This window comes from Eublepharis macularius, chromosome 2 (assembly GCF_028583425.1).
Source record: "Eublepharis macularius isolate TG4126 chromosome 2, MPM_Emac_v1.0, whole genome shotgun sequence".
Classification (NCBI taxonomy): domain Eukaryota; kingdom Metazoa; phylum Chordata; class Lepidosauria; order Squamata; family Eublepharidae; genus Eublepharis; species Eublepharis macularius.
Window position 1 is genome coordinate 13,965,415 of NC_072791.1, and position 13,292 is coordinate 13,978,706.

At 43.9% G+C, this 13,292-nt stretch overlaps 1 protein-coding gene across 1 annotated transcript in view; it reads right to left on the bottom strand.

Annotated features, from left to right (window-relative positions):
- The window catches only part of LOC129324327 (zinc finger protein 420-like), a 33,293-nt gene extending 23,981 nt beyond the window's left edge, over window positions 1-9,312 (bottom strand). Inside the window, exons 1-4 of the mRNA XM_054971521.1 lie at window positions 9,269-9,312; window positions 6,250-6,786; window positions 6,032-6,074; window positions 4,976-5,055 (exon numbers count right to left, since the gene is read on the bottom strand). Coding sequence (XP_054827496.1) covers window positions 4,976-5,055; window positions 6,032-6,074; window positions 6,250-6,663 — 537 coding nt within the window. The 5' untranslated portion in view covers window positions 6,664-6,786; window positions 9,269-9,312. The remainder of the gene's footprint in view (window positions 1-4,975; window positions 5,056-6,031; window positions 6,075-6,249; window positions 6,787-9,268) is intronic.
- Between the last annotated feature and the right edge of the window lie 3,980 nt (window positions 9,313-13,292).

The window sequence follows — 13,292 nt, forward strand, 5'->3', positions numbered from 1 at the left end:
TCAGATATAGATGGGAAATACCAGAAGGACTGACATTTGAGTTTGGTGGAGTTAGAAAGAGCATCAGATCTGGCCATGAGATGGAGACTTTTATCAGGGAAAATGAAAAGGACTTACCAAAAACTATAAGAAAGTGATCATGGAATATAAAGTTATATCTTGGAATGTTAATGGACTAAACTCACCTTGTAAATGCAAAGCTACTTTCCACTGGCTAGCAAAACAAAAATGTAATATAGTTTGTCTGCAAGAGACACATATTAGAAAGCAGGACGAAAAATATTTGAAGTTTGTTAAATTGGGAAAAGAATTTGTTGCTGCCTCTAAAAAGAAAAAGAGGGGAGTTGTATTGTACATAAAAGAAGAATTGCAGCCCAGACTAGTTTTAAAAGATGCAGAAGCCAGATATTTAGCAGTGGAAATTGTTTGGAATTCTAAGAAAATATTGATGATCGGGATCTATGCACCTAATGGTGCAAAAGAAATTTTTTTTAAGGACTTAGAAAAACAATTAGATGAACTGACTTATGATCACATAATCTTGGCGGGGGACTTCAATGGAGTTACAAACCTGGATGAGGACAAGCAGTCTAAAGCTGCTCACAAAAAAAGAGGACTATTACCAAAGGCGTTTTTTATGCTTAAGGAACAAGAAAGTTTAGAAGATGTGTGGAGGAGACAATACCCTAAGAATAGACAATATACATTTTACTCTGCAAGACATTTCACATTATCAAGAATAGATATCATCTGGGCCTCTAAAGAACTGACATTATGGACTAGAGAGGTGGAGATAATGCCAAAGGTAGGCTCAGATCATAACCCAATTATGTGGAGATTTGGGAAAAATAATAAAAGAAAAGGATGGAGAATAAATGAGGATTTATTACAAATAGAAGAAAATATTGCGTTGCTGCGAAGGGAGACCAAATTTTTCATACAATATAATCTGAACAAAGAAGTGCCGACCAATAAAGTATGGGACACATATAAAGCGGTGATAAGAGGCATACTAATAGACCTGAATGCAAGAGCTAGGAGGAAAAAGGAGGAAAAGAGATCTGAAATTTTGGATAAAATAAAATAACTTAAGAAAAGACCGTGGGAAAAAAAGACATATCAGGATATTAAAATTCTGCAGGAACAATTGACAGCAATGGACAATAAAGAACTAGAGTGGAATTTAAAGAGGATGAATCAGAGGTCGTTTGAAGGTGCAAATAAACCTGGGAAATATTTGGCGTGGCAACTAAAAAAAAGGAAGGAGAAGAAAATCATAAGTAAAATTCTAGAAGATGATAAGGTGCTTATGGATCAAGCAGCTATTAGTAGAGCCTTTTTAAAGTTTTATGCAAAATTGTACCAAAAAAAAGAAGTGAGTAAAGATTTAATAGCGGAATACCTAGAGAAGATGAAAATTCCGACAATTCCTGAAAAATGGAAAGAGAAATTAAATAAGGAAGTGACGGAAGAAGAAATAAAAGAAGCTATACAATCAACGAAGGTAGGAAAGGCGCCAGGACCAGACGGACTAACGGCAAAGTTTTATAAAGTGATGGCTAATGAACTGGCGCCATTCCTGAAAGAGGCAATGAATGGAGCGATGCAAGATCAAAGGATTCCTGACTCATGGAACGAAGCCAATATATCGCTGATACCGAAGGAAGGTCAGGGTTTGACCAGTGTTAAAAATTACAGACCAATTTCGTTGTTGAATAATGACTATAAAATATTTGCAAAGGTGTTGGCAGAGAGGTTGAAAGGATGGATGTCGGAATTCATTGCTGAAGAACAGGCGGGATTTTTACCCAACAGACAAATTAAAGACAATTTGAGGACAGTAATAAACGCTATTGAATATTATGACAAGCACTGTGACAGAGAGGTTGGTTTTTTATTCGTAGACGCGGAAAAAGCATTTGACAATCTGAACTGGGATTTTATGTTTGCTACCATGGAAAAGCTGCAAATGGGAGAAAAGTTCATACAAGCAGTCGAGGAAATTTATAGAGACCAGAGTACAGCAATCATAGTGAATGAGGATTTGACAAAAAAATTGAAAATCAGCAAAGGAACTAGACAGGGATGCCCGCTGTCTCCATTGTTGTTTATTTTGATTTTGGAAATATTGATGATTCAAATACGAGAAGATGACACAATCCGAGGTATGAAAATAAAAGAGTTTTCTTACAAGGTCAGAGCTTTTGCGGATGACATAATGTTAATAGTAGAGGATCCAATTGAAAGTATGCCAAAGGTAATAGAGAAAATAAAAGAGTTTGGAGATTTGGATGGATTTTACGTGAACAAAAAGAAGTCAAAGATTTTATGTAAGAATATGACTAAACAGAAGCAGCAAGAGCTAACAGAGATAACAGACTGAGAGGTGACTAGTAAAGTAAAATATCTTGGCATTGAGTTGACTATGAAAAATATAGATTTGTTCAAAAACAATTATGAGAAACTGTGGATACAAATAGAGAGAGACTTAATAAAATGGAACAAACTGAATTTATCATGGCTGGGAAGAATTGCAGCAGTAAAAATGAACGTCTTACCACGTGTGATGTTCTTGTTGCAAACTATACCAATTATCCGAGACTCCAAACACTTTGATAAATGGCAAAGGAAAATCTCAAATTTCGTGTGGGCAGGCAAGAAACCACGAGTGAAAATGAAGGTTTTACAAGATGCGAAGGAAAGAGGTGGCTTGCAACTGCCCAACATAAGACTGTACCATGAGGCAGTATGTCTTATATGGTTGAAAGACTGGATAACGTTAAAAAACCGTAAGTTGCTGGCCCTGGAGGGATATAAAAAAATATTTGGATGGCATGCATACATGTGGTATGACAAAGTAAAAGCGGACTCTATGTTTTTGCATCACTATATTCGGAGAAGCCTCTTCACGGTCTGGAAGAAATACAAGTTGTATATGAAAGATGGAATTCCTTCATGGGTGGTTCCGTATGAAGTAATAGATCCGAGAACTGTCGATAACGAACAGCAATGTCTAACCTACAAGGAGATTACACAAATACATCATTCAAAGCTGAAAATAAAGACAGAAGAAGAATTGTCTCCTTGTTATGGATGGTTCCAGTACAGACAGATCAGAGACCTTTACAATGCGGACTGCCAGAGAGGAGGAATGAGATTGGAAAATTCGGAGCTAGAGGAAGTGATACTACAAGAAGGCAAGAAAGAAATATCCAAGATTTACAAATTACTTTTAAAATGGTTCACGGTGGACGAAACAGTAAAAGTCCAGATGGTGAAGTGGGCAATAAACGTTCATAAAGAAATAACAATGGAGGCATGGGAGTACCTATGGAAAAATACAGTGAAGATTTCAACTTGTACGAACATTAAAGAGAATGTGTACAAAATGATTTACAGATGGTATTTAATACCAAAGAAAATTGCGCTTGGAAATACTAATATGTCAGACAAATGCTGGAAATGTAACAAGCATGAAGGATCATTTTATCATATGTGGTGGACATGTGAAGTAGCCAAACAGTACTGGGGAGAAATAATTGAAGCAATAAATGAGATTTTACAGATACAAGTAAACAAGAACCCAGAATTGTTGCTACTGAACTTGGGAATGGAGACAGTTCCAATGCAGCATAGAACATTGTTATTTTATATGACAGCAGCGGCAAGACTTTTGTATGCGCAGAAATGGAAGACGCAAGAAATACCAACTGTAGAAGACTGGATTTACAAATTGCTGTACATGGCAGAAATGGACAAAATGACAAGGAAACTTAAAGATCTTGACCTAGGACAATATATTGTTGATTGGGGGAAATTGAAACAATTTTTGGAAAAAAAGTGGGATGTAAAGGGAGAACTGTGGCAGTTTGAAATTTTTTTTTAAAAAAACAATGTTGCAATGAGAAGAGAGAAGGGATCTTACCATTTAGGGGGAATGTAATTATAATCTAAGCTAATATAATATTTAAGGGAATTTTACATTGAATATATGAGAAAGGTATACTATATATGATATATAACATAAAATAACGGGTTAGTGGATCAGACTTTACATTATAACATATTATGTGGTTATCCTATATGGTGTTGTGTGCTGTGCTACATTGGTGGCATAGCATACAATATATATATAATATATTACTATAATATATACTATATTGATAGTGTATTTGATGGAATATATGCCTAAAAGAAAAGAAATAGAATAAGTTTAAAGTAAGAGATAGTGCGATCCCTGCTATATATTATACTATATTGTTATGTTATATTGATATGAGATATACTATATTGATAGTATGTTTGATAGAGTTTATGTAAAAGAATAAGAATGTGCTTAGAGTAAGAGATATTATGATTCAAAGTTGGTAGGAAAATATAAATGAAATAGATTTAAGTAATAAGAAGGGTTAAGGGTTGGAAAGCTGTTGGAAGTCAATAGGGAGGGGGGAGGAAAAGGGTGGGGGACAGAGTAAGGGGGAAAAATGGGATTATATGTGTTAAATTTGGGGGAAAAAAATTTGTTTCCACTCACCAATAAAATTTTATTAAAAAAAAAGACTAACCAACTTTATTGAAGCATAAGTTTTCGACAGCCACAGATCTCTTCGTCAGATGCCTCTGATGAAAAGAGTTGTGGCTCTCGAATGCTTATGCTACAATAAAGTCGATTAGTCTTAAAAGTGCTACGGGATTCTACTATTTTTCTATCTTCTCAGATACTGAAACGTATCTTCCCCTTAGGAGGACCAGCCCAAATGAGTATAATTAGAAGTTTGCTTACAACATCCAAACTTCCATGACACCTTTCCATTTTCCTTCTAGTGAACAGAACAGATATGACCCAAGGCAAAGAGAGTGAGGGGTTTTCCTTGGGCTAGGGACGGGTGAGTGGGGCACAGAGGCCATGTGGAATCGCAACTGCACAACAGCAGCACCAGGCCCTCATGGTTATGAGTTGCAGTTCTTCACTCACCTGCATCAGCCCCACAGAAGTTGATTTCTCCCTGCTGCAAAGATACGGCAAAGATTTTATTGTTGGTTTCAAGGCCTCGCCTGGAAAGATCAAAAGATAATTGGAAGACATTCAAATCTTTTCCAGTATTTAGCATTTCAGTTCCTTGAATGGGGAACACAGATTTTCTTGGGTCATGTTCACAACTACCCTCTCTTCCTTTCGTATATTTTAAAGAAACCAGTCTTGCTCAGGTTATCATAGACAAATGAAGGGCTGATTCTCCAATGGTATAGAATTCACAGAATAAAGAAGGAAGAACTCTGAAATGAAAGGTAGAAGCAGCTCTGAACCCAATGATAGAAATCGCAGCTACCAAACTCAAGAATATCTTTGCATGTGGGCAAGACAGGCGCAGATGGGGAAAGGCAGGCTTGCTTTCGGTGAAGTCCCACTGCCTATTTCACTGGGCGGTGCTTTTTCTGTCCATCTCCCGGCACAGGTCATCCACCAGGGCCACCAAGCCTGTTTCAGTCCCATGACCAAGCCTAGAACTGGACTAGAAAGGATCTGAACCCTTTTCCTTATCCAGGAAAGCTTGAATTTCTCCATCTCCCACCAGTTCAATCACCTTACTCAAGAAAGGACTAGTTCAGGCTTGTCAGTTGCGATTTCCTGGGTCCTTTGTAGTCCTGTTTTGACGTGGTGCCACACAGTCTGTTTCGAGGCTGGGGGGACCTCCCCCTCGCACAAGGAGGCATTTCCTCCCTTTCAGACCAAGCCAATCAGCCCCCCCCCGGCAGATTACATTAGCCAGGAAGGAGAGGCCATATAAGCAAGACATAAGCCTCAAGACCCCAAGGATCCTGTCCACATCCTCAGACTGAATATACTGCAAAGTTCCCCAAACAGCCCAATGAGTCTCTACCCGGCACCATCTGACCCTGTCACTGCTGATGCAGAGCCCAAGCCAGAACTGGGTCAGCGCTGAACAGAAAGGGTCAGAGTGGGCCACTGAGGCCTCGACTTCCTCCTCCCTCCAGATCCCAACAGGCCTCTGACTACAGCCCTTCTTACCCAGAAAAGCTGCTCTGTGGCAATAGTTGATCCTTTCCTGCACCTGAAAGAGAAGTGGGGATCTCACAAAGGGGAAACTGTTGAGGAAAGGAACAGGGTTAAGGTGCGGGGGGAGGGGGGGAGATGTCTAAAAAAGTTGGGGCCCTCTGTGTGGACTTTGAAGGTATCCCTGGATCATATCCTGTCCCCCACATACTACCTAGAGGAATGCCTCTTACCTCCTGGCCTGGATTCTTGTCACCTGCATGGCTCAGGAGGAACCCTTCTGCCAGGGCCACTGCCTGGGAACTGGTCTCTGGCCCACATTCCCTGACCCAGCTCTCCATCTCCGGGGGCAGGATGGCCAGGAACTGGTCCAGGATCACCAGGTCCAGGATCTCCTTCTTGCTGTGCCTTTCTGGCTTCAGCCACTGGAGGCAAAGGTGGTGGAGTTCACTGCAGACCTTTCGGGGCCCATCAGCCTCCCGATAACGGAATTGCCTGAAGTGCTGGCGCTGCACATCTGAAAGGGGAAAATCCTCTCCCAGGCTCCTCTGCAAGGTTCCTTCCCTCAGTTCCCTTCTGCTCCCATCCTCCATAGCAACAGGGCCTTTTCTTTCTTCTGGAGCGGCTGAGTCCAGCTCTGTCCTCATCTTCCCTTCCTCTCCAAACAGCCTCCAGCTGGACCAGTGGATCGCCTTCCTCCTTTGCCAGAATCTTCTATCAAGGCAGCTGCTGGATCATTGACCTTCTGCATCTGCAAAGAGAAGACCGAACTGTTGGAGAGAGAGAGAGAGAGAGAGAGAGAGAGAGAGAGATGTTCAAAATATGTTCGAAATATATATATATATATATGTTCAAAATATACATATATATACATGTTCGAAAATTAAAAAATGGATAGAGCAAATGAAGAGGAACTTCCACACAGCAAGCAGAAACTATAACTAGATGTCCTCGGTGGCTGTTGCTAGGCAACCATGACAGGTCACCCAGTATTCCAGATTTCGTTTCTGTCAGTAAAATGCAAGGGGAAGGGACATGGCCTTTTCTGGGGCTGTTTTGGACTCTGGGGGAGGATTTATTGGGGCCAGGTACAGAGGCAGATAAGTTGTTTAGTAGGTACATGGGAGAGAAGTACGTATGGTGAGAACCTGCAGGCTTTCAGGAGGAGGGAAAGAGGAAATAGTGTCCAGAAGCGTTTACAGGCGAATGTGAAAGGGGAAGAAGGGGCCAGAGAAAGGTGGGAGGGAAAGAGAGAAGGAAGCAGGAATGGGAGGAAAGCTGTGGAGGGCAGGGAAGGAAAAGGGATTAAGGTGAGGAAGTGAGAAATGAGATGCCCTCCAAAAGTCCTTGCAGGCCCCCCATATGTTGCTAAACTATAAACTAAAGATTCCAGCAGCATTCAGATGCTAGACAAGATGACATGGGGCCAGGAATGGAGTGCATATTTACAAAACAGAGAGCCAGTTTGGTGTAGTGGTTAAAAACAGCAAGAATCTAATTTGGAGAACCGGGTTTGATTCCCCACTCCTCTACTTGAAGCCAGCTGGGTGACCTTGGGTCAGTCACAGCTCTCTCAGAGCTCTCTCAGCCCCACCCACCTCATAGGGTGATTGTTGTGGGAATAATAATAACATACGTTGTAAACTGCTCTTACACATTAAGTCGTCCTGAAGGGTGTTATATAAATCAAATGTATTGTTATTAAAATGGTTATGGTGGAGCAACTGAGAGTCCCAGAGATGCTGGATCTCTCAAATCGTGATTCAGACAAGTGGAGAAGATTTCAGGAGCAGTCTGGCTTGTCCATGGAAGCTGCCGGAGCCATAGAAGAGACAGAGATGAGCAAGGGGACCCTAATTCGGAAGCTTGCAGGACCCAAACCCAACGATTGGTTTCGTATCTTGCCACTAAGTTCGCAGATGAGAACTCTGTATATGATAATGAGTTGGAAGAGATTTATATGCTGACTAAAAATGAGGTTTTCGAAGGGTACCTTTTAAGGGAAGGAGTTGAGCTACGAATAATATCTTAATAGCTTGCTTTCAGTCTACAAAACCCTATTTGTTGTTATTCAAGGACTCGTTGACTCATTAAGAAAGGGTCAGTTTGTGTGAGGTGCCCATGCTTTGAAGAGGTGGATTTCTAAAAGCCAAAGATCTTCCTTAGCAGAGGCAGCTGCAGTGTGCCAGGCTGCAGAAGTCACCTGGAAGACTGCCGATTTTTTTGACATAAACTGCACCAGGCTTATGGAAAAAATTATGGGACAGCCTCTCCATCTCTGCCCACCACAGCAGCTTCACTCCTCTTAGCAGGGCCTTCTGCAGGTGCCACCCTGAAAATGGGCAAAATCTATAGTTGCCCACTATTGCCCACTGTTTTGGAGATCTGAGTCATTTGTTAGGTTCAAATTATGCTGGGAGGGGAGTCTGAAGACCTTCGGGGGGGGGGGGATGGCCCTTCATTTATTCCATCTCAGGAACTGCTCTGCTTTCCATTAGGTTTTTGGCACGACTCATCATCCTTGGCTACCTAGTGTGGCTTATGCCCTCCTGGTATTGGTTTGGTGGTTTAATGCTGGCTCCATCTTCTATTTCTGTCAGATCAAAATAGGGGCATCAGACTGGGATCCTCGTGAGGCTAGAGTTCCGGGGCCTATAACACACATGCGCACTCTCTGTAGTGTTCCCCAACAGACTGACCTTCTTGACGAGTTCAGGAAAGCTTCCTCTCTCCTGGCTGTCTGCAAACTGTGGAAGACTGAATGATCCAGGAGGGCTTTTTATGCAGGCAATAGGCCTGTGCTGTAAGAAAAGGCTTTGAGAGACGGTCTGGAAAAGGGACTGGGACTGTAGACTGGGAGTGTGTGCACAGAATGGGTTTCAGGAAGATAAAAGAAAAACTCGGTATCCTTGAATTCCCGGTCAGATAGTCTCATCCAATTAGAGAATCCTGAATTTATCCAACGATTATTTCCTTTGGGGGGAAATGAGGGGGGGATTGGACCCTGGGATCCAATTCTATGGTTCTCCGAAGAAGCTGCCCCCAGCCGCTCTCTGTTGATTCCTTGAGGGGAAACCATCAAACCAGAGAATCCCTATTCTCTTTAGTAAAGGAAGGGGAGGGCTGAGGCTTGCTGAGTCACAAAGGTGGCTGGAGATGCATCCTTTTATTGCAAGAAGAACTCAGCCCTCTGGCTACCAATGCTAAGAGCAGGGAGGCATTTTGCAAAGGAAATATCGGTCCATTACTTACCTCTGTTTAAAAGGTCCTCCAGTGCCACCTCCCCTCCCCTTCACCATATTGCAACAGGAAGTGACTGTAGCAAGTCAGGTGACTTTTCTCTTCAGAACTTTCTAGGAACTGAGACTCTTTCCCTTTAACCCTAAGATGGATTTCCCAGGAAGCCAAAATACTCCGCTTCTGGCTTTGCCCTGCAAAGGGTGCATTTCTCAATTCCTTACAAAGCTGTTTATGAAGTCACCTTGGCTTCTTTAAGCTTCTCCCGTTTTTTCTTCTCATAGCAATAGTTTGTGACTGTGCTTTCAATATTTCGCTTTTAAGAAACTCCAACTCCTCTCAAACTCTCTTCTCCTTAAGTATTTCTGACCACGTGATTCTACCAAGCATAGCTTTCAGTTTGTTAAAATTTGCTTTCCTGAAGTCCAACCTGTATGTCTAACTACCAACAGCTTTTCCCTTCCCCAAGACTGTGAATTCCAAAATTACTTGGTCACTGCTACCCAGGGTGCCCACTACTTTCGCCATGTCAACCAAGAATCACGTCCAAGATAGCAGAACCCCTTGTTGCCCTCTCTCCTTTCTAAAAAATGAAGTTGTCAGCAAGACAAGTCAGGAATTTATTTGACCTTTCATTTTTAGCAGAGTTTGACTTCCAACAGATATCCGGGTAATCTCCCATGACCACTGTGTCCCGTCTCTTTGTGAACTTTGTAATTTGTTCTAGGAGTTTCTCATCCAAGTCCCCTGCTTGTCATGGTGGTCTATAGCAGACACCCACCATAATATCACTGTTATTTCTTACTCCTTTTATTTTTACCCAGAGACTTTCAACTGAACTTCCATGCTCAAATATGTATATACCTCACAAGTATATACATCCTTTACAATGCTACTCCCCTGCCCTTTCTTTTCTCCCCCCTTTGTTCTTCCTTTTCTTTTCTCTTTTGAAATCCTGACTTGTGCTTGCACATGTTGGCTGCCATTTGTTCTTTTAAAAAAATTATAAATAATAATTGTTTTAGCTGGTCCCAATGGCCTGTGGGAACGTATGTACATGTATTGCTATGGCACAGACTGCAAAGTGCTTTCAACCAGGGCTCATTTCGAGGGGGAACGCACAGGAACACAGTTCCGGCAGTTCTCCAAAGAGGTCACATGACAGGTGGCTCCACCCACCTGACTCTCAGCCATTTTGGGCCTGTTTCAGCCTGGATTGGGGCTGAAACGGCCCGGATCGGGCCTCTGATGGGTGGTGGATCACTCTCCCACTCAGCAGTGGCCTGATCCTGACTGTCGTGCACAGGGCTGGGCACAACAGGCAGGAGGCTCACTGGTACTGCAGGGCTGAACACTGCAGGCAGGAGTTCAGTATTACAGAAGACAGCAAACCAGGGTCCAGGAGTCAGGCCAGGTGTCAGGGTACGGCTATCAGTCAGAGAGAGAGGGGCAGGCAGAAGAGTAGTCAGTAGGCAGGCCAAGGTCAAAGTCCAAGCAAGCAGTAGAGCAGGGTACACGAATGTCCAGGTAGCAGGGAGTGGCAAGCTGAGTTGCTTCCACGCTTGGTTTCCTCAGCGTCTTCCTTTATTGCTGTCCTAATGAGGGACAGCTGTTGCCTCTCCCTCGAACAGCTCAGCTCGGCGTTGTGCTTGCAGACGGCCACTCCTACGCCTCTCCAGGAGCGCTGCCTTATCTCTAAGTTTCCTCCTTTCAGCTGGCCCCAGAGGCTCAGATTTCGCTCTTGCCCTGGGGGAGTCTTTGTCTCTTACAGCCTCTGTGGAGGTTTCTGGCTGTTCCTCGTCCCTGACAGTCTCTGCAGAAGCTCCAGGCTGTTCCTGCTGAATTCCCTCTGGAGCAGCAGCAGTAGTTTCTGACTGCTCCTCCTCTCCCATAGCTTCTGCATGGGCTTCCAACTCTAGAGGAGATCCTGCTGGCCCTTCCTGCTCATCTTCTGAGGAGGACTCTGAGGAGGACTCTGAGGCACTAGGTAAGGTGGCCAGTCGGGGCTGGGGCTGACTCATGACACTGACCATTTTGGGCCCCTTTTCAGCCATTTTCAGCCCCTTTTTGCCATTTTGGGCCCAATTTCAGCCCTGAATGGCCAGGATTGGGTCCAAAACAGCCAGGATAGGAGATGTCAGGGGGTGTGGCATATGCAAATCAGTTATGTGAATGACAGTTCCGGTGCTGGCAAGGGGCGTGGCACATGCTAATGAGTTATGCTAATGACTTCCTCCAGCTGTTTTTCTATGAAATGACCCCTGCCTTTAACCATTGAAGCCCTAGGGAGCAGATAACAGTGCCTCAGCAAAAAAAAAAAAAAAAAAGATGGGCCCCTAGTTCCTGTGGGGCCCCAAGGCTTTAGCCTAGTCAGCCTTATGAATAATACAGCCCTGCTTGAATCCCCTTCCAATCAGTTTCATACTGTGACCTTAAGATCAAGTTTTGTAGGAGAGAAAAGTGTCTCTTAGTTCACCTTCTTTATGCATATCCATGTTAGTTTGTTGCAAAACCAAAAAGAAGCCTTGTAGCACCTTAAAAGGTTTATTGTGCTATGAACTTTGTTGGTGTGCAGCCTATTCAGCCACTTGCATTAAATGTCCTCAGAAGAAGTAGAAACCGTGGGAACAAAAGGTAATGGAAAGAGCTACAGAGATGTTACAGTCTGGACTCGCATTTCATTGCTTTTAAGCCTGCTGTTTGCATTTTTTTCTCTCCAATGTGTGCGTGCATGCTAGGGTTGCCAACCTCCAGGTAGTGGCTGGAGATCTCCTGGAATTACAACTGGTCTCCAGGCCACAGAGTTCAATTCACCTGGAGAAAATGGCTCCTTTGGGGGCTGGACTGTATGGAATTATGCCCTGCCAAGGTCTTTTCCCTCCCCAAACCCCACTTTTTCCAGGTTCCCCCCCCCCCAGATCTCCAGGAGTTTCCCAACTTGGAGCTGGCAAACCTAGTGCGTGCGTTATATGCATTAGTTAGCTAAGAACACATTTCCTGCATATGGTGAAGTGGGCTGTGGCGGAAAGGGCGCTGGCTCTCAGTCCGGGCAACTGAGCCACCATCAATGGCCTGCTAGCCCCACTATCCACCTCCCACCGTCCCTGGTGGGTGTGGCTCACACTCTCTGTTGCTGCCACCACTCACTGATTTGTACACCGCCTGACTGAGGGGCAGTGAGACCCCTCCGGCTGAATTTCCTTACTGGGAAGTGAATTGCCCAATCTTTGATTGGGCCCTGGAGAATTGGCAACCCACCAAGGTCTGGCCTGATCAGTTTCTCCTGGGCTCCCTCCCTTCCTGTAGCATGCCAAGTGGGGGAGGTTACGTAGTCAGAGCTCCACAAGGTTCTTTATATTCAAAAAAGTATAATTTAATAACTATATACAGAGCACTATATACAAGCATGTAAAGGCACAACACATAGGGGTAGACCCCCCGGTTCAGAACTCACAGGGCAGAAAATCAAACTGAAGAGAACCGCCGTCTGCTTTCCCTACCACACTGTTCCTTACTCTTCCTTAAGGGGGTGGTGGTCTGAGGGAAGGTTCACCTTTTATTCCCTCTCTGCTGCCTCCCAGGCCCTCCACACTTAGGGCCTAGGCAACCGGGTTTCACCCAGCAGCAGGAGCCTCTCCTTCTTCAACCAAGAAGGAGCCTAACTGACGTTTTTCCCCTCAGGATCAGCTCAGTCTCTCAATTCCGGCCCCACCGCTTATTTTTCCCCTCACTTTCCTAGCCCAGGGCAGCTGGGAGTTGTAGTCCAGGAAGAAGGGCATCCCACACCAAGACTCCTGCAGGCCTCTCCCTGGCCCTACAGCCCATCAGACCTCATGGGGAACATTTCCTTCCCTTTCTTTAAAGACAGATTAACAGCAACTGGCACTCCTTTCACCCCTGGTAACCATTTCGTTACATGGGCCCTAGTCCATAAAACCACACTGCTCCTTAATCTTTATTTTGACTTTGTACCTCCAGGTGTGGGCTGGAGATCTCCCGGAATTACAACCTATCTTCAGGAGACAGAGATCACTTCCCC